At 34.6% G+C, this 25,598-nt stretch overlaps 1 protein-coding gene across 1 annotated transcript; it reads left to right on the top strand.

Annotated features, from left to right (window-relative positions):
- Positions 1 to 24,014, top strand: LOC132557509 (probable arginine--tRNA ligase, mitochondrial). Its single transcript, XM_060222005.1, has 19 exons — positions 1 to 70; positions 2,241 to 2,332; positions 2,553 to 2,655; positions 3,183 to 3,281; positions 6,058 to 6,152; positions 8,069 to 8,208; positions 8,640 to 8,716; positions 9,683 to 9,788; positions 10,902 to 10,975; positions 12,397 to 12,503; positions 13,540 to 13,635; positions 14,437 to 14,497; positions 15,997 to 16,073; positions 16,165 to 16,298; positions 16,955 to 17,135; positions 20,605 to 20,706; positions 21,101 to 21,175; positions 22,169 to 22,232; positions 23,820 to 24,014. The coding sequence occupies exons 1-19, from the start codon at positions 35 to 37 to the stop codon at positions 23,904 to 23,906; spliced, it is 1,806 nt and encodes a 601-aa protein (XP_060077988.1). The 5' UTR covers positions 1 to 34; the 3' UTR covers positions 23,907 to 24,014.
- The last annotated feature ends 1,584 nt before the right edge of the window (positions 24,015 to 25,598 follow it).

Raw genomic sequence — 25,598 nt, 5'->3', positions numbered from 1 at the left:
TGACATGTGTAGCGAACGAAGAAGAAAATAAAGGATGGCTGTTTTCTTTAGACGAAAATTTATAAGAAGTGTAAGTTATGATGTTTATATTGTGATGCTTTGTGAAAGTAGAATACCTTGCTGACCTTTTTTCGAAAGTCCTCTGAAGATTAATTCAGTCCGTGGATTAATGTACTATTGTCAACTTAGTAATTTCATAAATGTTAGGGCTGCGAAAGTCGTATTAATTTATGAAATGTTAGTTAGAACCTCTGTCATAAAATTATAGACGGGCCGCTTTTTCGTTGTCATTTTAGAGTTACTTTGCTGTGACCTTTACATTATCTATTATGACTTATGACCTTGACCTTTCTCGGTCTTCTTTCAAGAATGGGTTCATAGGTTAAACATCTATCTATCATGGATAGAGTTACTTCCCTTCACATTTATGTTCCAATATCTTTTTTATATGGTTCATAAAATATGTTGATATCGTCTAGACATTGGTTCCGGACCGTTGTGTACTTCGGAATGACCATTTTGTCAAAAAATTACCACTTGAACTATTGACCTGTTTGACCTCACATCCGAATAATTTTGGTTGCAGTAACATGTTGGAAAGAATAAAAATTTGTGATTAAAACCATTCACCATAAAAGTTTTGAGTTCATATTATGTTGGCAAATTTGAGTAATTTTTTTAATACACATTTTCACATGTCAAACATCTTGGATGTGATGAAATAACCTGTCAATCAATCCTTTAATGCCAGTGTTTTGTTGTTGTCCATCATGTGAATAAAAATCGACCATGAATAGTATGTCACACTCTCTTGCAATATTTGGCTGTGGAAGTCCTAACATGCTTATCTTATTTTTGAAAAATGATGATTTCTGAAATGTCACTACAAATGACTCGTTTTTGGTTTTTTTAACAAACAAGTTGTAGATTGAGAGAGGATAAATGGACTTTTTTGTATAGTTTTTGTTATAAAAAAGAAGTTTACCAAGAAAAATGGCTAATTTTGAAAAAGGGTCCAAGCAATAAAACCATGAATCTAACTCTTTAGAAAAAGTGCAAATATAAACATAGATGAAAAGTGAATTTATTTTGATTTTTATTCTCATCAAAATGTCATTCCCGTTCAAATGATGATTTCATGTAATGCATGCATACTTCTGGGTCACTGTAAGCTAACTTACCTGTTAAGTGCCTCAATGATTTAGCAAACGGAAGTGCAGTTACATATCCAATACACATGTTGGTTGTTTAGATTGAGCATATTTGATGTTGGATCTGTGGATATTTTCTAGAAAATTACTTATATTAAGTTTTTGGGAAGCTGTTCCAAAACATTGTAGATCTAAGTGTAGAATTGTTGCTCCTCAGGGATGTTCTATTCATCATTATGTAGTTGCTTTGGTTTTTTTCTTGCAGTTGGATGCCACATCTTTCCATAACATTGCGAAACTGCAAGATTAGATTCTTTATCATGTAATCCATTTAACAAATATATACTGCAAGCTGTATTAATAAAAGTTGGGAAAAAATGAAGTGTTGTGGTACAAATATAGTTTTGGTTATTTACAGGTACATTTCATAATTGAAAAATTAGATTTAAATACTTGATTACAGTTTATATTTAGAGAAAGAGAACTGAATGCAAATTGAACAGCAGAATTGTGTTGTAGTTTTCTTGTGTTATTTTTGTGTGAGTTCAATATGCATCAAGAACAAGTACATGTTAACAGAACACAAACTATGAGTGATTTACCTCACACAAGGGTGTATTGGCAATTGTGATAATTGCAATTTTCATGTCATGACATCTATTATAAACATTAATGTACCTTAAATGTTTGTGCAAAAAATACATATATCATATTTGACAAAAACATGACAATATGCTGCCAGGAGAGCAAATGGACTAGGACTAGATTACATCAAGTTTTTCTTGTCAAATGAATTATTTACATCAATCTACATTTAGGGAAAGGACATAAGCAACATCCTTTTATATGGCATGGTGTCATACATTTTGAATATTCTGATAAATATCTGTAACTTCATTTGACTCATCAAAAGAATACTTGATAAACTCTCATGACATTCTGAGGAAATAAGTTCCAAACAAGTTTTCAAAATATATAGATCAATAACTGTCAAGAAAATTAAGATATTGCAAAACTTACCTATGTATAGATTTGTGTCCTGATTTTGAAAATACTTTTGAGTAAATGAGAATGTATTTGTCTTTTTAGTTTATCAAAGCTGTTCAAGCCAAGACTGTCGAACTTGACAAAGTAGGAAGGAAGGAAGAGATAGCATTGAAAGAAAACTTCAAATATAAAATGTGCGTTACAACTCCTGGAAAATTTTGAGATTGATTCAATACTATTGCTACATGTGAAGTAATGTCTTTATCTGACAATAAGCCGAGGCCTGCTATATGTAACAAAATTAAGAAAAGATAATCTCTTTGTGTTAAACTAATGTGAAAATAAATACTTACAATCTTTTTTGTATTTAAGAAATTTGAGGATATAACCTAATTTCCCAATCTTCTTTGTCAGAAATAAAGGAAACATCCAATACAAGGCTGAAGATGTAGCAAGGAAACTTGGAGTGTCCACGGAAAATATTATATCATTAAGTGTTGATGATATCAATGAACAGGTGAAGCAATGTTGGAAAAAGGAACTTTCCTATAGTAAGGGTTGTACACAGGTGGAATTTATTTTATGTATACCTTATTAATTAAAAAAGGTATTTGTATGAGTCTATGAATAGTTACAGGTGGCTGGGTTGAGGAGGTAAAAAATATCTTTACATACATGTGAAAATGACCTTGACCAACTTTCAAAGTCACGAAGGTAAAATTTGGTAAAAAAACTTTACACTGCATTATCTAAGGAAGCAAAAGGCTCAGAGCTTTCTGGGTATACAATGTAATCAAGACCAACTGTTTATTGTTTTGCATATATGTAAACTTTTGGTGTTTAGGTCAATGGTCAACATTGAGAACAGGCTTAAATTAATGGTTAGGGCTTTCATAGGCTTTGCCTTTTTGTTCAATTATTGTTGTCTCTAAGAAGTTATGTGAAGGAATGGTAGGGGTTTCTCAAAAGGGTGCCAAATCTTCTGTGATTATAATTATGTGAACTGCCAAAGTAACTGAATAATATTAAATTATATTGTTCCAGAACCAAGCTGAATCGAAAGATCCACCCCCTTGGGTTGTTGATTGTGAAAACAATTATAACAGTATTAAGTTCACACTTTCCAAGAACTATTTATATCAGGTAAGCCTCAAGTCATTGTTTTTTTATGAGAAATTAAAAGTATAGTAAATGATAATGTGGGATATTGGATTGGATAGCGACATTATCATTACTCCATTTGTGATATAATTATAATTTTCCTGTGAAAGGGTCCAAGTTCATGCTCATTTTTCTTTGCTTTGTGTAAACCATATTAAAAAATTGCACATTACATATGATGTTGCCGACATTTGTGAATAATGCCTTTTATTTTGTGGACAATACTTGAGAAGACAGGATAAGTTTTCACTGTTTCTGTAAGATAGAATTCTGTAGAAGACAGGATAAGATTATACTGTTTCTATAAGATAGAATTCTGTAGAAGACAGGATAAGTTTTTACTGTTTCTATGAGATAGAATTCTGTAAAAGACAGGATAAGATTATACTGTTTCTGTAAAATAGAATTCTGTAGAAGACAGGATAAGTTTTCACTGTTTCTGTAAGATAGAATTCTGTAGAAGACAGGATAAGATTATACTGTTTCTATAAGATAGAATTCTGTAGAAGACAGGATAAGTTTTTACTGTTTCTGTAAGATAGAATTCTGTAGAAGACAGGATAAGATTATACTGTTTCTGTAAAATAGAATTCTGTAGAAGACAGGATAAGTTTTTACTGTTTCTGTAAGATAGAATTCTGTAGAAGACAGGATAATATTATACTGTTTCTATAAGATAGAATTCTGTAGAAGAGGATAAGATTATACTGTTTCTGTAAGATAGAATTCTGTAGAAGACAGGATAAGATTATACTGTTTCTATAAGATAGAATTCTGTAGAAGACAGGATAAGATTATACTGTTTCTGTAAGATAGAATTCTGTAGAAGACAGGATAAGATTATACTGTTTCTGTAAGATAGAATTCTGTAGAAGACAGGATAAGATTATACTGTTTCTATAAGATAGAATTCTGTAGAAGACAGGATAAGATTATACTGTTTCTGTAAGATAGAATTCTGTAGAAGACAGGATAAGATTATACTGTTTCTGTAAGATAGAATTCTGTAGAAGACAGGATAAGATTATACTGCTTCTGTAAGATAGAATTCTGTAGAAGACAGGATAAGATTATACTGTTTCTGTAAGATAGAATTCTGTAGAAGACAGGATAAGATTATACTGTTTCTGTAAGATAGAATTCTGTAGAAGACAGGATAAGATTATACTGTTTCTGTAAGATAGAATTCTGTAGAAGACAGGATAAGATTATACTGTTTCTGTAAGATAGAATTCTGTAGAAGACAGGATAAGATTATACTGTTTCTGTAACATAGAATTCTGTAGAAGACAGGATAAGTTTTTACTGTTTCTGTAAGATAGAATTCTGTAGAAGACAGGATAATATTATACTGTTTCTATAAGATAGAATTCTGTAGAAGACAGGATAAGATTATACTGTTTCTGTAAGATAGAATTCTGTAGAAGACAGGATAAGATTATACTGTTTCTATAAGATAGAATTCTGTAGAAGACAGGATAAGATTATACTGTTTCTATAAGATAGAATTCTGTAGAAGACAGGATAAGTTTTTACTGTTTCTGTAAGATAGAATTCTGTAGAAGACAGGATAAGATTATACTGTTTCTGTAAGATAGAATTCTGTAGAAGACAGGATAAGATTATACTGCTTCTGTAAGATAGAATTCTGTAGAAGACAGGATAAGATTATACTGTTTCTGTAAGATAGAATTCTGTAGAAGACAGGATAAGATTATACTGTTTCTGTAAGATAGAATTCTGTAGAAGACAGGATAAGATTATACTGTTTCTGTAAGATAGAATTCTGTAGAAGACAGGATAAGATTATACTGTTTCTGTAAGATAGAATTCTGTAGAAGACAGGATAAGATTATACTGTTTCTGTAAAATAGAATTCTGTAGAAGACAGGATAAGTTTTTACTGTTTCTGTAAGATAGAATTCTGTAGAAGACAGGATAATATTATACTGTTTCTATAAGATAGAATTCTGTAGAAGACAGGATAAGATTATACTGTTTCTGTAAGATAGAATTCTGTAGAAGACAGGATAAGATTATACTGTTTCTATAAGATAGAATTCTGTAGAAGACAGGATAAGATTATACTGTTTCTGTAAGATAGAATTCTGTAGAAGACAGGATAAGATTATACTGTTTCTGTAAGATAGAATTCTGTAGAAGACAGGATAAGTTTTCACTGTTTCTGTAAGATAGAATTCTTTAGAAGACAGGATAAGATTATACTGTTTCTGTAAGATAGAATTCTGTAGATGACAGGATAAGATTATACTGTTTCTATAAGATAGAATTCTGTAGAAGACAGGATAAGATTATACTGTTTCTGTAAGATAGAATTCTGTAGAAGACAGGATAAGATTATACTGTTTCTGTAAGATAGAATTCTGTAGAAGACAGGATAATATTATACTGTTTCTGTAAGATAGAATTCTTTAGAAGACAGGATAAGATTATACTGTTTCTGTAAGATAGAATTCTGTAGAAGACAGGATAAAGACAGGATAAGATCATACTGTTTCTGTAAGATAGAATTCTGTAGAAGACAGGATAAGATTATACTGTTTCTGTAAGATAGAATTCTGTAGAAGACAGGATAAGATTATACTGTTTCTGTAAGATAGAATTCTGTAGAAGACAGGATAAGATTATACTGTTTCTGTAAAATAGAATTCTGTAGAAGACAGGATAAGATTATACTGTTTCTGTAAGATAGAATTCTGTAGACAATCAGATTTTTTTTATTGTTTCTATATTATAGAATGCATTGAAAATGGTACGGGAACAAAAGGATAAATACGGTACGGTGACATTATCAGAGGACACAGATAAACAAAGAATTCTTATAGAGTACAGGTAATGTTAACCTCAAGTGTGAGAGTTAATCTCCTTATTTTTTTTCATTTGCACAGGTGTTTCTTAATAGGTCACAACTTTTTGAATAAAGTTTTTAGCTCACCTTGCCCGAAAGCTCATGCTAGCTTATGCTGTGGCACTATGTCAATCTGTCGGTTTATCATTACCCTTTCATTTTGAATGACATCTCTTCATTAATCAACAAACCAAATGCCACGTATTTGGTTTGGTGGGTTGCTAAGATGTAGTCCGAAAAAGTTTGCAAATAGTAATGACTTTGACCCATATTCAAGGTCACATGGGTAAAATTTGTTAGAACCTAAAAATGACTTGGTCTGATTAACTAAGAGGCCCTGAAGCATGATATTTGGTTGACTGGCTCTTAAGATAAAGCTCAACAAAGTTTGTGAAAGGAATTGACCTTGACCCATATTCATGTCACAGGGGTCAACAATGCCACATGAGCAATGCAGGCCCAATTAGCCACTTGTTGATGCAACTGTAGGCCTAATGTGATGTCACTGTAGACCTATCACAATATTACTGTACAGCTAATAAAAAGTCATTGTAGGCCTAATACTACACAGTTGTACTAATATAATGTAAACATAGGCCTAATACAATGTGACCAAAGGCCTAATGCAATGCAACTGTAGACCTAAAATGTAACTGTAGGCCTAATACTACATAGCTGTAGTCCTAATACAATGTAACTTTAGGCCCTGTACAGTGTAATGGTAGGCTTGATACTACACAGCTGTAGTCCTAATACAATGTAGCTTTAGGCCCTGTACAGTGTAATGGTAGGCTTGATACTACACAGCTGTAGTGCTAATACAATGTAGCTTTAGGCCCTGTACAGTGTAATGGTAGGCTTGATACTACACAGCTGTAGTCCTAATACAATGTAGCTTTAGGCCCTGTACAGTGTAATGGTAGGCCTAATGCTACACAGCTGTAGTCCTAATACAATGTAACTTTAGGCCCTGTACAGTGTATTGGTAGGCCTAATGCTACACAGCTGTAGTCCTAATACAATGTAACTTTAGGCCCTGTACAGTGTAATGGTAGGCTTGATACTACACAGCTGTAGTCCTAATACAATGTAACTTTAGGCCCTGTACAGTGTAATGGTAGGCCTAATACTACACAGCTGTAGTGCTAATACAATGTAGCTTTGGGCCCTGTACAGTGTAATGCTAGGCATAATACTACACAGCTGTAGTCCTAATACAATGTAACTTTAGGCCCTGTACAGTGTAATGGTAGGCTTGATACTACACAGCTGTAGTCCTAATACAATGTAACTTTAGGCCCTGTACAGTGTAATGGTAGGCCTAATGCTACACAGCTGTAGTCCTAATACAATGTAGCTTTGGGCCCTGTACAGTGTAATGGTAGGCTTGATACTACACAGCTGTAGTCCTAATACAATGTAGCTTTGGGCCCTGTACAGTGTAATGCTAGGCATAATACTACACAGCTGTAGTGCTAATACATTGTAGCTTTAGGCCCTGTACAGTGTAATGGTAGGCTTAATGCTACACAGCTGTAAGCCTAACACAATGTAACCATAGGCCTAATTTAATGTAACTGTAGACATGATACAATGTAACTTTAGGCCTGACACAATGTAACTTTAGGCCTGATCCAATGTAACTATAGGCCTGATACAATGTAACTATAGGCCTATTATAGTGCAATTGTAAACATATTTTCTATATTAGTTACACAATTATACAATGTAACTGTAGGCAAGTTTCTCAGACAAGAGCTATAGCTTGAAGACTGCACTTTCAATAGAAAATCTCATATCAAGTCACTTTACAAACAAATAGAAATATTACAGTTTTCAAACTACATTATATCTGTATTATATTAAATCATGTTTTATGGGTACAACACCTCTTTTTCAGTTCACCAAACATAGCCAAACCATTTCATGCTGGACACTTTAGGTCAACAATACTAGGAAACATAATAGCTAACCTGTATGAGGCGTGTGGTCACACAGTATTCAGGGTTAACTACCTCGGAGACTGGGGCATTCAATATGGTGGGTGACTGGTACAACTGCTATTTTCACTCTTTTTTCACCTTAAAAACCTATCTTTATATATAATAGCGCAATTTAAAAATGGGTGAAAATTATCAGCTTTACATGAAAGCAAAAGGATATCTTGGCAAAAGTTTCTGCCATATACAGTAATACCTTCTTAAATAATGGTTGAAGATATTTCAAACCAATTTCTCATGGAAGATGAACTTAATAAAGGGTGGACACACATATATGTTATGGTCATTCAGTCAAAAGATCTATTCTGATTGGCTAATGTTTACCAAATTAATTTAAACCTGTTGAACTCAGATCCGAATACATATAATTATGTAATATAATTGGATGGTACATTGTGCTGTAACTTTTGTATACAGACAATGCAGACACATGCTGTGATTGTCTCCCTTTGTATCTGCTTTTCCTTGTAGGGTTATTGGGCTATATGATGCGGAAGAGTGGCAGAGAGGAAATTTTGGATCGCAAATCAGTTGTCTACATGCTTGAGGTAAGCTTTGGTACATATAACTATTTGTGAAGAAAATTATGGAATGTGATTTTTCAAATTATTCAATTTGATGATCACATGGAAAATAGTGATGGGACACATTTTATCTCACCTGGTCCGACAGGTCGGTAACTTATGCCATGGTGCTCCATCTTTCATCCATCCAGCACCTGTCAACTAAAAATAGCTACTTGTCATGAACGACTGTAAGGATTTTGACCAAATTTTGTTTGAAGCATTCTTTGGGAAGAGGAAGAAAGTTTGTATAAATCGTGTTTCCTTTGGCCCCGAGCAGCGGGGCTCAAAAGTTCTTTAAAATCCATCATTTTCTATAGGAATGATTGGATTTTATACAAATTTAGTTGGAAGAATCAACTGGCAAAGAGGAATCAATTTTGTATAAATGGTGAGTCTGGGGACCCTTGGCACCAGAGGGTGAAGACCAAAAGAAGAAATGGGCAAATCTTTAAAAAAATCTTTTCTCTGCAGAAACCTTGACATCTGTTCAAATTTAGTTGGAGGCATTTATTGGTAAAGAGGAATATTAATTAATCAGTTTTGTATAAATGGTAGGAAGGGCAGGGCCCAATACGGGAAATAGAACAATTCATTTAAATCCTTCATCTTCTATCGGAATCCTTGGATATTATCCAAATTTGGTCTGAAGCAGCCTTTGGTGAATTTTTATGTTTCAGGTTTTCATTAGCAACAGAAAAAGATCGTTTTACTTCAATTCTAGCATTAAAGTTTTGATGATGATACCTTGTTGTTTAAAAGCAATAAAGAAAATACTGTTATGTCAACAGAATCCCAATTCAAACTCAACACAACTGGGTCAAACTTTCAGATATGCACAGCTGTGTTGTCATATTGCAGAAAAAACAAAATAGAAGTGTGGGGAAAAAGCTAACATATGATGCTGGAGTAACACATGGAAATTGTTATATTTGTTTTGATTCTTTACAGCTTTATGTTCAGGCTAATGAAGAAAAGGAAGCAGAGCGTTCACTCCCAGATGACAAGAAAGTAGTTACAATGGAAAGTCAAAAAGTTTTCCAAAGACTTGAAGAAGGTATGATTAGTTTCATACCAAAGAAAGACCTGCTGTAAATAGTGGGAATAGTGAAAACTTTCTGAAGTGTGAAATTTTGGGAATATTCACCCTTGTAGTCCATAAATTTTGATGTATATTATTGAGACTATATTGGCTGTATATGTTGATTTGTTGCTGTGTGATAACTTCCGGAAATGTCACCTGATTGACACCAAAGACGGTCTGCAAATAATATGTTATGGACAGTAGGCAGTAGCTGATATCTGTCCATAATATCAACATTAGAAATACAACTGTCCCTACCCATATATTAACACAGGCTAGTGAGGATTTCGTGAAGCTTGGATGGTGAATTTGAGAAGTAGGATTTTTTCTATGACAAAAAAAATGCATATTTTTTTATAAAATTTACTTGATGGGGCCTACCTGATGGGTCAATTCCAGGTTTATGACATGTACAGTACTAAGTGGGACCTTCTTGATGGGTCAATCCCAGGGTTTATGACATGTACAGTACTAAGTGGGACTTTCATGATGGGTCAATCCCAGGGTTTATGACATGTACAGTACTAAGTGGGACCTTCTTGATGGGTCAATCCCAGGGTTTATGACATGTACAGTACTAAGTGGGACTTTCATGATGGGTCAATCCCAGGGTTTATGACATGTACAGTACTAAGTGGGACTTTCATGATGGGTCAATCCTAGGGTTTATGACATGTACAGTACTAAGTGGGACCGTCTTGATGGGTCAGTCCAATTGTTCCTGACATGTACAGTACTAAGTGGGACCTTCTTGATGGGTCAATCCTAGGGTTTATGACATGTACAGTACTAAGTGGGACTTTCATGATGGGTCAGTCCTAGGGTTTATGACATGTACAGTACTAAGTGGGACCGTCTTGATGGGTCAGTCCTCGGGTTTATGACATGTACAGTACTAAGTGGGACTTTCATGATGGGTCAGTCCTAGGGTTAACCCCTTAGTGGGGCACTTCCTAGGGTTTATTATGTCTACTGATTGAGACCTTTTTTTCGAAAGAGATGAGGGTCAGATTTCTGTGTACAACATGTACCTGACAGAGTTCTTTTTGATAAAAGAGTTGATGAAATTCCTGTGTTCTGTTACAGGTGATCCTGAAGAATTGAGGCTGTGGAGAAAATGTAGAGATTTAAGTGTACATCATTACCTAGAAACATACAGGGTGATTATACAAAACAATCATGATGGGATAATTGTTTGTTGTTGTCAGACTTTGTCTGATTTACATTCAGGCCTCAGGTTAAATAAGATACATTTTATGAAAAATATTTCATTAGAATAAAGAAAAAAAATGTAATAATGATGCACAAAACAATTTGATATCATTTTTGCCAGTGAAAACTAAAACCAAAACTAAACTAAAACCATCAATGCACAATGATGATACAATTTTCTAGTGATGACATAACTTTTATTGTTTTGACAAATCCTGTTAAAGCACAACTTAAAAGTGAAGATTAGAGAAGTTGGCTGTCAATCAAGTCTTACAAGATAATGTTTCAAGTTTTCTCAAATTTGGTAGTGAAAACAGTTTTGTAGTAGATTCCTACCAGACAACAGCATGAAGCATTGAAGAAACTGAAGGAAATTATGTTAAAAAATAATGCAATATGGCTGCCAAAAGTCAAACCCTTAAATATCAGGCTCACAACTTATCAATAAGCCCTCGTACCACATGAAGCTGCTAGTTCAATATGGTATTATCTTTTTGTCAAGTGTAACTTGCTAATTTTTCCCAAACATTTTTGAACATCTGGACCAATATTCATTAATCTCAGGGTCAAATGCATGTGGTGATACTTCTGATATCTGAATTAATTTTCTCATGAATATTGTATATTTTATGTTTGGATAAATTTTATCTATTTGTTTTCTTCTAAAATAAAAATAAAAGTAAATCATTTCCTATTAGATATTATATATAATTCACGAGCATGACAGAATATATCTATATAATTCACTGTTGATTCACACTTATCGAGATTTAGTATATTTTATGTTTGAATTCAATTTTTTTTCTATTTGTTTTTCCTCTAGAATTAAAATGAAAATAAATTATTTCCTAAAAGATATTATATAATTCACTAATATGACAGAATATATCTATATTTTTAACTGTTGATTCACACTTATGGAAACTCTAGATATTTCAGACATAATCAGTCTGTTATCCAGTGAATTCCCTGATGTAACATTTTTTGGTATATGTCACTAGCATTATATACTCTGGAGCATTTTTCATTGATTGCACCAGTCAGAATTTTATTGTGATGTTATAATATGGACAATGATGTTATGTCACGAATTGAAAATGGCACAACAAAATTGGAAGCCTTCATTTGATTTTGTCCTCCACATTTTTACTTAAAAACCTGTCAAAATATAACTTTTATGAGTTATGTGATAGAAGGTCTGTTATACAGCACTGGTGAAATATTTATGATATGAAACCAGAAGCTATTAAATATCCATTGTATCTGAGATAGATTTAAGAGAATCTTTAACCAGTTAAATGAAAATTATGTACCTTATTACTTACAGCAAAACCTGAAGGCAATTAAGTATTGTTTACATTGTTTACAGAAACTTGGGATAAAGTTCACAGCCATTGAAGGAGAATCCATGTATGTTACACTAACAAAAAACTTACTGGAGAACTTGAAACGCAAAGGAAAGCTCAAATTTAGAAGGTAAAATACACCATATATCACAAAATGTTTCTGATAACTGAACTTGATACTGTCATCTCATTTTATAGATCAAAACTACAAGCAATACCTGTGCATTCCAAAACCCTCTCTAATCTGACCATTTTTCAGAAAATGGTGTCAGACAAGACTGGTTTTACTGTGCCATCAGAAAAAATATGATATCAATCAAGTTACACTTTGTCTAATTGACCGATCTATTTTTACAGGTGTCTGATAAGACAGGTTTCATTGTATTATACTGTATTACTGTATACTGTATTACTGTATACTGTATTATCAGATTTCAACCATTACATTAGAAATTAAAACTATGAAACTTAGTGCAATATTTAACAAGTCTTAAACAAGACACTGAAAAAACCTGTTACATACTATTACACTTACTACATCTAGCAATTCTGTTACAGGCATATAATCTCAAAGGTTTTATATGTCTGTTGAACTATATATATAGTTTATAATTCAGCAATTTAGGCTGTGTTTATTGGTGTTAGTCTTTTAGTATTGTACAGAAGACACACAAGTGAAAACATATTCCATTACACATTTAAAATTAGGTACAGCAGAACCAAATAATGTAGTGAACGTCATACAGCTGATTTTTTCCTGTCAGTGATGCAAAGGTCATAAAGTGATGAATTAAGATAATAAGTATTGGCCAAAGTGAATGGTTAAATATAGATAGGGAGGCATACTTACCCTTTAATTAAAAAAATTAGATAATTTTCAATATGGCAGGATTTCAAAAGAATATTAGATACATGAGTATACTCTGAACCGTGCTGTTCACCAGATAATCCATCAGTAGTGTCTACCAACAGCAATCTCAAAGGATTGTACAAAAGACACTTGAAGAAATACTTCTTTTCATTGCAAATTTAGAATTAGAGAGAAGCTAAGTGCTGAATGCTTTTAGTCTCCAGCCTGTTAATCAGACATTCTACAACAGGGGTTAGTACATCAAACATTCTACAAAAAGGGGAGTGCATCAGACATTTTACATTTGATGTTTCAGTGACACTGGGGTCGGCTACATGGAGCTGACACCTGATGGACTGATAGATGAAGCAGTACTTGTCAGAAGTAATGGCACATCGTTATACTTGACCAGGTGTGTAATCTCTGTGTACTGTATACCTGACCAGGTGTGTAATCTCTGTGTACTGTATACCTGACCAGGTGTGTAATCTCTGTGTACTGTATACCTGACCAGGTGTGTAATCTCTGTGTACTGTATACCTGACCAGGTGTGTAATCTCTGTGTACTGTATACCTGACCAGGTGTGTAATCTCTGTGTACTTTATACTTGACCAGGTGTGTAATCTCTGTGTACTTTATACTTGACCAGGTGTGTAATCTCTGTGTACTGTATACCTGACCAGGTATGTAATCTCTGTGTACTGTATACCTGACCAGGTGTGTAATCTCTGTGTACTGTATACCTGACCAGGTGTGTAATCTCTGTGTACTGTGACCAGGTGTGTAATCTCTGTGTACTGTATACCTGACCAGGTGTGTAATCTCTGTACTGTGTACCTGACCAGGTGTGTAATCTCTGTGTACTGTGTACCTGACCAGGTGAAGTCCAAGTGGTTGGTAACAGTGCACAGCTACTGTTTATGAATATGTTGTACACTATTCATCTAGATAACATCCTAATTTTATTTTGTATCTAAAAGCAAAGAAAATGGTGACTTCTGCCAATATTTTGATATCATTTATTCCAAACGATTACTAGACTATTTTATAGTTTTAGATAAGACATTTGTGAGCCTTGTTTTAGATAAGACATTTATTGACACTATTTTAGATAAAAAAAAAATTGATGACACTGTTTCAGATAAAAGACTAAAATTACTTAACCTTAAGATGAGTTTTAATTTAATAAACATTTCTTTTTGTGAATTTCAGAGATGTTGCTGCAGCACTTGACAGGCACAGAAGATACCAATTTGATAGATGTCATTATGTTGTAAGTTTTGCCACAGGTACAGGATACAATGCCTATACAAGAGATAGGTAAAGGATACAATGCCTATATAAGGGGTAGGTAGAGGATACACTGCCTATATAAGAGATAGGTAAAGGATACAATGCCTATATAAAAGATAGGTAAAGGATACAATGCCTATATAAGAGATAGGTAAAGGATACAATGCCTATATAAGGGGTAGGTAGAGGATACAATGCCTATATAAGAGATAGGTAAAGGATACAATGCCTATATAAGAGATAGGTAAAGGATACAATGGCTATATAAGAGATAGGTAAAGGATACAATGGCTATATAAGAGATAGGTAAAGGATACAATGCCTATATAAGGGGTAGGTAGAAGATACACTGCCTATATAAGGGGTAGGTAGAGGATACACTGCCTATTTAAAAGGTAGGTAAAGGATACAATGCCTATATAAGAGGTAGGAACAATTATTACAATTACAATTATTGTTGGGTATTTTCCTACCATGATTCTATGCATAAGATCAATTCCTTATACCAATTAATGATTTTGAAGTTGATTCTTTCTTTAAGCTCCCCTGGTGCTTAATGTCACATCAGAGAACTTTGGCACATGGATGCCTGTCAAGCATCTCTCTCTAAGTAACACTAATGACTAAGAAAAATGTGTGAATTTTGACTAGATATGGTTGTTGTTAAACTGGGGGTTAAATGGAGGGTGTTACATGTCAGGGTACAGAGGGGTTGAGCTAAGTAAGGAGATTATATGTACCTCAGGTATCAGAAAAGCCTTTAAAAACTTTTTCATTATGTATGAAAATATTTTAACCCATCTTTATCCTAAGCATCTTTGTTCAGATGGGATTTGGCATCCCAGGGGTTAAAGAGGAGGGACAAAATTAGGAATTAGATGTAATTCTTGATGACCTTAAATGAAATTAAATGATGTTATCCTTTTTAGTACTGAAATATGTATAAATTAGAAATATCATGCATGAATTTCAATGAGTTTGTTTTTACTTCAATAGCATAACTGTTCAGGTAACTGATACAGGACCTCTAGGACTCTTGTTTTGGAGGCACAGATAGGAAATTTTTAACTGAAACCATTCTTGATGTCTTTATTACTTTGTCACAATCTTTAATTGCAGTTTTTGTACAATAATTTTTTTTGTAAGTTATTAATCAAAAACCAGGAAATGGGAGAATTTCTCCAAGAATCAACAACCCACATTTTATTTCAGTGAAGCAATTGCCTGTGTAATTTTTATCCTAAACTGGAAATATCTGAAAATGAAATTAATTATTTTAACTTAAATAATGTGTTTTATTATTGAACTGAGTTGATTGCAGTACTTGAGGTTTGAATCACTCTAACATAACCATTGATCTTCACTTTGGGAAAGACTGTCAAACAGCAAATCCCCATTTTTTCAGTTCTGACCATTTGGCAGGTACAGTGTTTGTTTTATGAGACTTAAAGATGTGAATTTTTTATATTCTGTGTTTAGGTAGAGCAAGGCCAGTATCTCCATTTTAAACAGCTGGGTAGGATACTGAGAGAACTGGGTGTAGAATGGGCCAAAAGGTGAGTCTACCATCTTATGTTAGTATTATCAGTAAATGTCATACAAGTTTAGTATGGGTGGGTAGTTAATTTGTGATGTTTTAAATTGTAGGTATGAAGACACCATACACATTGGGTTTGGAAGGATCGCAGGCATGAAGACCAGAACAGGCAATATTGTCCTTTTACACAAGCTTCTGAAAGATGTAAAGGATGTGATAATAGATAATATGGACAATTCTGAATGTAAGTGCCTTCAGCTCCATGTATTCTGGGATCAAGTGTATTTAGTTAATCATCTACATATACTGATAAACCTCCCTACTCCACAACACGACAAAAAAACATTGAATTAAAGTGTGTTTAGTTAATTACATATATGCTTATATACCTCCCTACTCCACAACACGATAAAAAAAACATTGAATTAAAGTGTATTTAGTTAATTATCTATATATACTGATAAACCTCCCTACTCCACAACACGATAAAAAAATACATTGAATTTAAGTGAATTTAGTAAATCATTTACATATATATATATGAATAATTTTCTGAGGAATTCTTTTGCTTCTTACAATAGATAAATATTTCCTTGCTCTGCAAACTGATTCATTTAATTCACTAGAGGTTGCATTTCAAATAAAAAGGCAAAAGAATGACATAAAAAAAGAAAATAGAAAAACAAAACAAACCCCCCCAAACTCCTCCCCCCGCCACAAAAAAAGAAAATATAAGATAAAATAACAATAAAAGTCTTACCTTTGTCTCTCTGGGATATTTTTTAATTACAAAATCTTGCATTTGATACTGCCAATGTTAGTTTTTCCAACCTGGCATTTTCTTTTATAACATACTTTATTTTGGTAGCTCTGAATTTTATCACACACCTCTACTTGCAGTAACAAAAGTGGTCGGAGATGAGAAAGATAAAGCTGCAGATATTATAGCACTGACAACCCTTGTGTTTTGGGATCTAACAAAACCAAAGAAAAGAGACTACATTTTTAACTGGGATGAATTAATTAAGAATGGTACCATGCATGGCAGTCTAATGCATTACTGTCATTCACGACTGTGCAGGTGAGAGAAAATAAGGGATAAATGTAGCTTAGATTAGATTTAAAGGAATGATGGTAACTGTGAAAGGGGAGATAATATAGTAAAATGAATATTTACAAAAACATGGAGAGAGACAGGAGAAACCAACACTAGAGTATAGCTTTGGTTTTTCTTACATACATTGTCAGACTGTGTTGTTGGATGTGGAATCTAAAAGTCTGGAAAACTCTGAATGGACATTTATGTGAATAGATTTCCGTAACAATATTTATAATCACCTGTTGGAAATGAAATAGACTGAAATAGTCCTGATAATTTTTCTCATAATGTTAAGAGTGTTTTTGTTGTTTTCTGAAAATCCATCACAAACACTGTGTTGTCATAGTGACTATTGACTAATGCATAAAATTTCGTTGAAGTGGTTATACCTTGTTGTAGTTTATTTGAAATAGCGTTCTTCCTGTCGAGTTTTTAAAATGAGAAATTATCATTGTTTTCAATTGATGGATATTGGTACAAAATTTGTCCGATTTTGATATTTTTTTTAGTTCTTTACATTGTAATTGATATGGTATGTGTTCCACATCACATTGGACTGTAAATAATGAATCATCCCTGATATTTGGCTGTAACTGTCACTTCAGGAATAATGTATCATCCCAGATATTGGGCTGTAACTGTCACGTCAGGTATAATGAATCATCCCAGATATTGGACTGTAACTGTCACTCCAGGAATAATGAATCATCCCTGATATTTGGCTGTAACTGTCACTCCAGGAATAATGAATCATCCCTGATATTGGGCTGTAACTGTCACTCCAGGAATAATGAATCATCCCTGATATTTGGCTGTAACTGTCACTCCAGGAATAATGAATCATCCCTGATATTTGGCTGTAACTGTCACTCCAGGAATAATGAATTATCCCTGATATTAGGCTGTAACTGTCACTCCAGGAATAATGAATTATCCCTGATATTGGTCTGTAACTGTCACTCCAGGAATAATGAATTATCCCTGATATTTGGCTGTAACTGTCACTCCAGGAATAATGAATTATCCATGATATTAGGCTGTAACTGTCACTCCAGGAATAATGAATCATCCCTGATATTTGGCTGTAACTGTCACTTCAGGAATAATGAATCATCCGTGATATTGGGCTGTAACTGTCACTCCAGGAATAATGAATTATCCCTGATATTGGTCTGTAACTGTCACTCCAGGAATAATGAATCATCCCTGATATTTGGCTGTAACTGTCACTCCAGGAATAATGAATCATCCCTGATATTTGGCTGTAACTGTCACTCCAGGAATAATGAATTATCCCTGATATTAGGCTGTAACTGTCACTCCAGGAATAATGAATTATCCCTGATATTTGGCTGTAACTGTCACTCCAGGAATAATGAATTATCCCTGATATTAGGCTGTAACTGTCACTCCAGGAATAATGAATCATCCCTGATATTGGTCTGTAACTGTCACTCCAGGAATAATGAATTACCCGTGATATTTGGCTGTAACTGTCACTCCAGGAATAATGAATCATCCCTGATATTTGGCTGTATCTGTCACTCCAGGAATAATGAATCATCGGTGATATTGGGCTGTAACTGTCACTCCAGGAATAATGAATTATCCCTGATATTGGTCTGTAACTGTCACTCCAGGAATAATGAATCATCCCTGATATTTGGCTGTAACTGTCACTCCAGGAATAATGAATCATCGGTGATATTGGGCTGTAACTGTCACTCCAGGAATAATGAATCATCCCTGATATTTGGCTGTAACTGTCACTCCAGGAATAATGAATCATCCCTGATATTTGGCTGTAACTGTCACTCCAGGAATAATGAATCATCCCTGATATTTGGCTGTAACTGTCACTCCAGGAATAATGAATCATCCCTGATATTTGGCTGTAACTGTCACTTCAGGAATAATGAATCATCCCTGATATTTGGCTGTAACTGTCATGTCAGGTATAATGAATTATCCCTGATATTGGGTTGTAGATGTCAGGTATAATGAACCATCCCTGATATTTGGCTGTAACTGTCACGTCAGGTATAATGAATTATCCCTGATATTGGGTTGTAGATGTCAGGTATAATGAACCATCCCTGATATTGGTCTGTAACTGTCACTCCAGGAATAATGAATCATCCCTGATATTTGGCTGTAACTGTCACTTCAGGAATAATGAATCATCCCTGATATTGGGCTGTAACTGTCACGTAAGGTATAATGAATTATCCCTGATATTTGGCTGTAACTGTCACTCCAGGAATAATGAATCATCCCTGATATTTGGCTGTAACTGTCACTCCAGGAATAATGAATCATCCCTGATATTTGGCTGTAACTGTCACTCCAGGAATAATGAATCATCCCTGATATTTGGCTGTAACTGTCACTTCAGGAATAATGAATCATCCCTGATATTTGGCTGTAACTGTCACGTCAGGTATAATGAATTATCCCTGATATTGGGTTGTAGATGTCAGGTATAATGAACCATCCCTGATATTTGGCTGTAACTGTCACGTCAGGTATAATGAATTATCCCTGATATTGGGTTGTAGATGTCAGGTATAATGAACCATCCCTGATATTGGTCTGTAACTGTCACTCCAGGAATAATGAATCATCCCTGATATTTGGCTGTAACTGTCACTTCAGGAATAATGAATCATCCCTGATATTGGGCTGTAACTGTCACGTAAGGTATAATTAAGTAAAAGTGTTTAGGTTATTGCTGGTTCACTGAACTTGCCTCAGCTGTCAGTACACCTTTATATCTCACCAGGCCAAAATTGCCAAGTGATATAATGTCATGGTGCAAAGTCCCTCCTCTATCTTGCATCAACTTCTTAATAATGAAAATGCCTAGAACCAGGATATTTGGATGAAGCCAGACAAATTTTTGCAAAATGACTTATGCTATACTCAAGGTCACAGGGGTGAAGTTTGTTCAAACATTCCAACAAGTTCTGATGAAAGGCATAGAATCTTGATATATGGGTGGTAGATTTTCTGTGTTAAATCCAGACAAAGAGTTGTAAAAAGAAGTAAATTTGACCCATATTCATGTCACAGTAGTAAGATTTGTTTAAATGTGCAGTCACCATCTTCTCAATAACCAAAAGGCCTAGTGTCATGATATTTTGGCTGGTAGGTTCTTGGGATGAATGTCAATGATATGAAACGATTATTTGTTTGTGAAAGCATTAGATACTACATTAGCAATGCAGGCTCATTGGGCCCCATAGAAACTGATTGTACTGGTTCACATATCCTTGGTACTTGTTCACACATACTGGGTACTGGTTCACACATCCTTGGTACAGATTCACACATCCTTGCTGCTGGTTCATACATTCTTGGTACTGTATTGTTGAAATATTACCCAGGTGATCACCTATTCCTCACAATACAAAGAGTGAATCTGTTCTTATGTCAACTTTTCTTATTTCAGTCTTTTGTCTTCGTTTTACACACCTGATATGGATGATGGTGACGTTGACCTGAGTTTGTTGACTGAGAGAGAAGCTCTTGCTCTTCTCAGTTCATTGATAGAGTAAGTAAACCAACCACTTCTAAAAAATTTTGTATTTATCATATGAAAGTATTTTTCCTTTTCAAATAGTTCGGTTTTGTACATCATGTTTTATATGTTATTAATAATGACAGGAAAACTGTTTTCTGAAAAAAGTCATGTTCAAATTTTGAAAAAAAATATAAATTATTAAGGAATTTTAACTAAACGGCAATATGTAAGTCACCCCACATTCTCTAACAATGTAACAAAAATACATAAAAAGGTACCTTCCTGGTTTGTTCCACAAAGAAATATTTCAGTGTTTATTAGGAGGTAATGGGAGTAATAAAGTTATTTTTATTAATGTGTCAATAAGGTTTTATTTCTAAACTATGGGTCAGAAAAAAATGACATGCCTTGATTATTTTTACAGATATGAACATGTCGTAGAGACTGCTGTGATAACAGAAGATCCATTTATCATAGCCTCTTTCCTTAATGGTTTTAGGTAAAGTATTCTCTCAAAATTTCTTTTTTCATTTGCCCAAAACTTGATTGGAATGTTAAGGCACTCAAGCTGAATTTTATTTTTTATTATAATATTTCAAATTTGAACACACCTGTTTATGGCAGCCATTTTGGGAATGTTGATTTTTGTAAACAAACATCATTAATAGTTGATCATTTGTTGATATTTATCTTGTCAGTCCAAGATTCAAGATGACTGACATCTTGAAATATGTTTAGCTATTTTCAAAATCCAACTGTGAGATTTTAAACAAAACTAAGTGTGGAATCTTTGTGAATCTAGAGACCAATTACTGGTGTAGGGATGTCTATGAAGGTGTCTTTATGTCAGGACTTTATACGATAATCAATATGGTAGCTGTGATGGCAGTTTGATGATATGTATACATAATCAGTATTCCTTGTAAATAAAATACATTTCATATTTCTTGTCAGATATTACCAGGAATGATCCCGAGATAATATTTTTAGGGTCCTCTTAAAACTTGAAAAACGTAAATCAGACATTCTAAGTTCTACTGATGGGGTTCAGTGTTTCTATCAAGAATGGTTTATATATGATCCCAACAAAAGATGTTTATTTCTTTTGCATGTCCACAATTTCGAACGGTTGCCCTCTTGAAAAACACATTTTCAACTTTTCTGGTTCTATATGTGATATAAAGCTGAAACTGGAGACTTAAGATCTCTCCATCTCATCTTTAAGTGATTGAATGTTGATGTTAGGATGTCAATTCATCTTTTAGTGACATGAGCACATGTAGAAGTGATATCACACAGTTGTTATGACAAGGCGATCCCTTTGATGTAACTCTTTGTTAAAACTAATAAACAGGTTGTCTAATTTCTGACTTGTGACATTTGATACAGTTCTAATTATCCATGAGTACATCCAAACAGGTGTGTTTATAACGTAATGTATGTTTATACAAATATTTCACAGCTTGGACATGAACTGACATTTATTTTACAGAAATCAGATCAATTCAGCACTGGCAAAACTGCAGGTGAAAGACCAAGATCCTGATGTTGCCAAGGTAATTTTTATATGTGTGCATGTAGATAATTCCTCTTCAGTGGATTATTAACAGATGATGAATATGTGTCCTGTAATAAGCCCACCCACTGACTTTGATTCAGAGGTTATATGGTGGGGCCCTCCTGTAAGAAGCTGAATCTCAACCTTTGAGTTAGAGGTTATATGTTTGGCCCTTCTTGTAAGAAGCTGAATCTCAAACCTGGAGTTGGAGGTTATATGTTGGCCCCTCCTGTAAGAAGCTGAATCTCAACCTTTGTTGGGCCCCACCTGTAAGAAGCTGAATCTCAAACCTGGAGTTAGAGGTTATATGTTGGGGCCCCTCCTGTAAGAAGCTGAATCTCAACCTTTGTTGGGCCCCTCCTGTAAGAAGCTGAATCTCAAACCTGGAGTTAGAGGTTATATGTTGGGGCCCCTCCTGTAAGAAGCTAAATCTCAAACCTGGAGTTGGAGGTTATATGTTGGGCCCCTCCTGTAAGAAGCTGAATCTCAACCTTTAAGTTAGAGGTTATATGTTGGGCCCCGCCTCTAAGAAGCTGAATCTCAACCTTTGAGTTAGAGGTTATATGTTGTGCCCCTCCTCTAAGAAGCTGAATCTCAACCTTTGAGTTAGAGGTTATATGTTGTGCCCCTCCTCTAAGAAGCTGAATCTTTGAGTTAGAGGTTATATGTTGGGCCCCGCAACCTTTGAGTTAGAGGTTATATGTTGTGCCCCTCCTCTAAGAAGCTGAATCTCAACCTTTGAGTTAGAGGTTATATGTTGTGCCCCTCCTCTAAGAAGCTGAATCTCAACCTTTGAGTTAGAGGTTATATGTTGGGCCCCTCCTGTAAGAAGCTGAATCTCAAACTTTGAGTTAGAGGTTATATGTTGGGGCCCCTCCTGTAAGAAGCTGAATCTCAACCTTTGTTGGGCCCCTCCTGTAAGAAGCTGAACCTCAAACCTTGAGTTAGAGGTTATATGTTGGGGCCCCTCCTGTAAGAAGCTGAACCTCAAACCTTGAGTTAGAGGTTATATGTTGGGGCCCCTCCTGTAAGAAGCTGAATCTCAACCTTTGTTGGGCCCCTCCTGTAAGAAGCTGAACCTCAAACCTTGAGTTAGAGGTTATATGTTGGGCCCCTCCTGTAAGAAGCTGAATCTCAACCTTTAAGTTAGAGGTTATATGTTGGGCCCCGCCTGTAAGAAGCTGAATCTCAACCTTTGAGTTAGAGGTTATATGTTGTGCCCCTCCTCTAAGAAGCTGAATCTCAACCTTTGAGTTAGAGGTTATATGTTGGTTCCTCCTGGAATAAGCCCACTCCCTGACTTTGAGTTTGAGGTTACATGTAGCTTTCTGGCCTTATTACTAGATAGTTACAGCTACATGTCCTTGTAAAAAAACTAAATCTCATGGAAATCCTTGTTTTGATTTAGCTGTGTCCATTGACTCCTTATATACTATAAGGATTGCTTTTTGAAATGGAATCGAACTCAGTACACTAAGGTGAATAGCAAGTGCAAGTGCACCACCCAATCACCCTCATTTGTGTTTCATCCACTGAAAGATTACATTTTACTTGTAATAAAGAATTTCTGTTATTTTGATTTCAGGCAAGACTTCAACTATTCAAGTGCTGTAGAACTGTGTTTGCAAATGGACTGAATTTACTTGGAATTACACCTCTGGAGAAAATGTGATATGAAAATACAGCATGGATTTTTAATTTATGTTGACAGGTGGAGAACCTTTTTCAATATGTGTGTGTGTATGAGTACGAGTGTGAGTGAAGGAAAAGTATGAAATACATAAGTAAAAGATAAACCAAAGGTCACTATTTTTCTTGTTTTTTACTTTAGTGCCTGGGTAGTGCCTTTTTACGTCAGATATGACAGAATAGGTGACCTTATCATAACAATTAAAAAGTATAAAGCATAATTTAATGATCAGAATAATTGTTTTCTTAAGAACTTCATAAATGTGTATGTTTTACCCATAGTTAACAACTTTGGTAGACGTGAAGAGTCCTACATTCAAAAAACACATTTGGAACCTGATGACTACCTGTTAAATACTGTATTGGGGAAACATTTGCCCTGGGTTTCTTTCACCCTTGCATGAAACTCTCTGTTTTAGACCATCGTTATATTAGTGTTAAAGTGAAATGATGTACTTTTCTTGACAAGCTTTAGCACACTTTTTAATTTTTGCCCTGGTGGCAAAAAATGGAAAGTCAAACCATCAAGAAAGTTTCCATGTACACAGTTTCATAGAGGTTCTTTCTATAGGCTTCAGCCCCTGTTCCGTCTGTTAGACTGTTCCATGTGTTAATGGTTCTTTTGAAAGTTTTCAGTGAAGTCACACAACAGTAATTTTTAGTTAATGATTAGTAAAATCCTCTCTCACCAAGAGTACTCCTGGATTACTGGTGGACAATTGAACACCCTTGTTGTGCCAGGTAGTATTTCATCTAGACCCACTGAATGTACGGGCCACTATGGCATCCCATGATAAGTAGAACAAAGGTAGACATACATCATGTAGGTGAAATGGCTGGGAAGTTATACTTCAGTTAAAATTTTGAAAATTTGATGAAGGGGCATAACTCTTATAAAGTAGAAAATGAAATATTCCAAACGAGGTTAAAGGGTTGGAAAATATTTTAAACATTTGAATTGTTCTTTGTGTATTCTTCAGGCTACATACATGTATCTTGTATTTCTGTTAGTATTCTCATAAAATATTTCATACATAAGGAAGCCTTTCTAAATTCTGACAGCACTCTCTTTTATCTATGGTGTAAATTACCAAATGTTACTTCCTAAAACATTACATGAAATTTAACAAAACAATGATGGTGAATTAAGGAACACCATTGACTTGGAATGGATAAAGACCTGACTTTGAATAGAGCCAAAGCATTTTCTTACTTTGAAGACAAACCATTGTCTTAGAATTAAGGCAAACCCTTGTCTAAGAATTGAGGTGGACCCTTGTCTACGAATGGAGGCAAACCCTTGTCTACGAATGGAGGCAAACCCTTGTCTATGAATGGAGAAAAACCCTTGTCTGTGAGTTTAGGCAAATCTTGGGGTCATTTAGACCTTGTCTAATAATTGAGGTAATCCCATGTTTGTGAATTGAGGTAATCCTTTGTCTGTGAATTGAGGTGGACCCTTGTCTAAGAATTAAGGCAAACCCTTGTCTAAGAATTGAGGTGGACCCTTGTCTAAGAATTAAGGCAAACCCTTGTCTATGAATTATGGTTTACCATTTTCCAAGAATTTGGGCAAACCATTTTCCATCAATTGAAACAGATTGTACAGGAAATGCCTAAGGACTAAGGTAAACCCTTGTCTCAGAATGGGGGTAGACCCTATGAATTTAGATAA

The sequence above is a fragment of the Ylistrum balloti genome, unplaced genomic scaffold (assembly GCF_031769215.1).
Source record: "Ylistrum balloti isolate Yb309-2 unplaced genomic scaffold, AGI_CSIRO_Ybal_v1 Utg370682, whole genome shotgun sequence".
Taxonomy (NCBI): Eukaryota; Metazoa; Mollusca; class Bivalvia; order Pectinida; family Pectinidae; genus Ylistrum; species Ylistrum balloti.
Note: the sequence above shows the minus strand (reverse complement) of the source record. Positions and strands in the feature narration are given on the sequence as shown.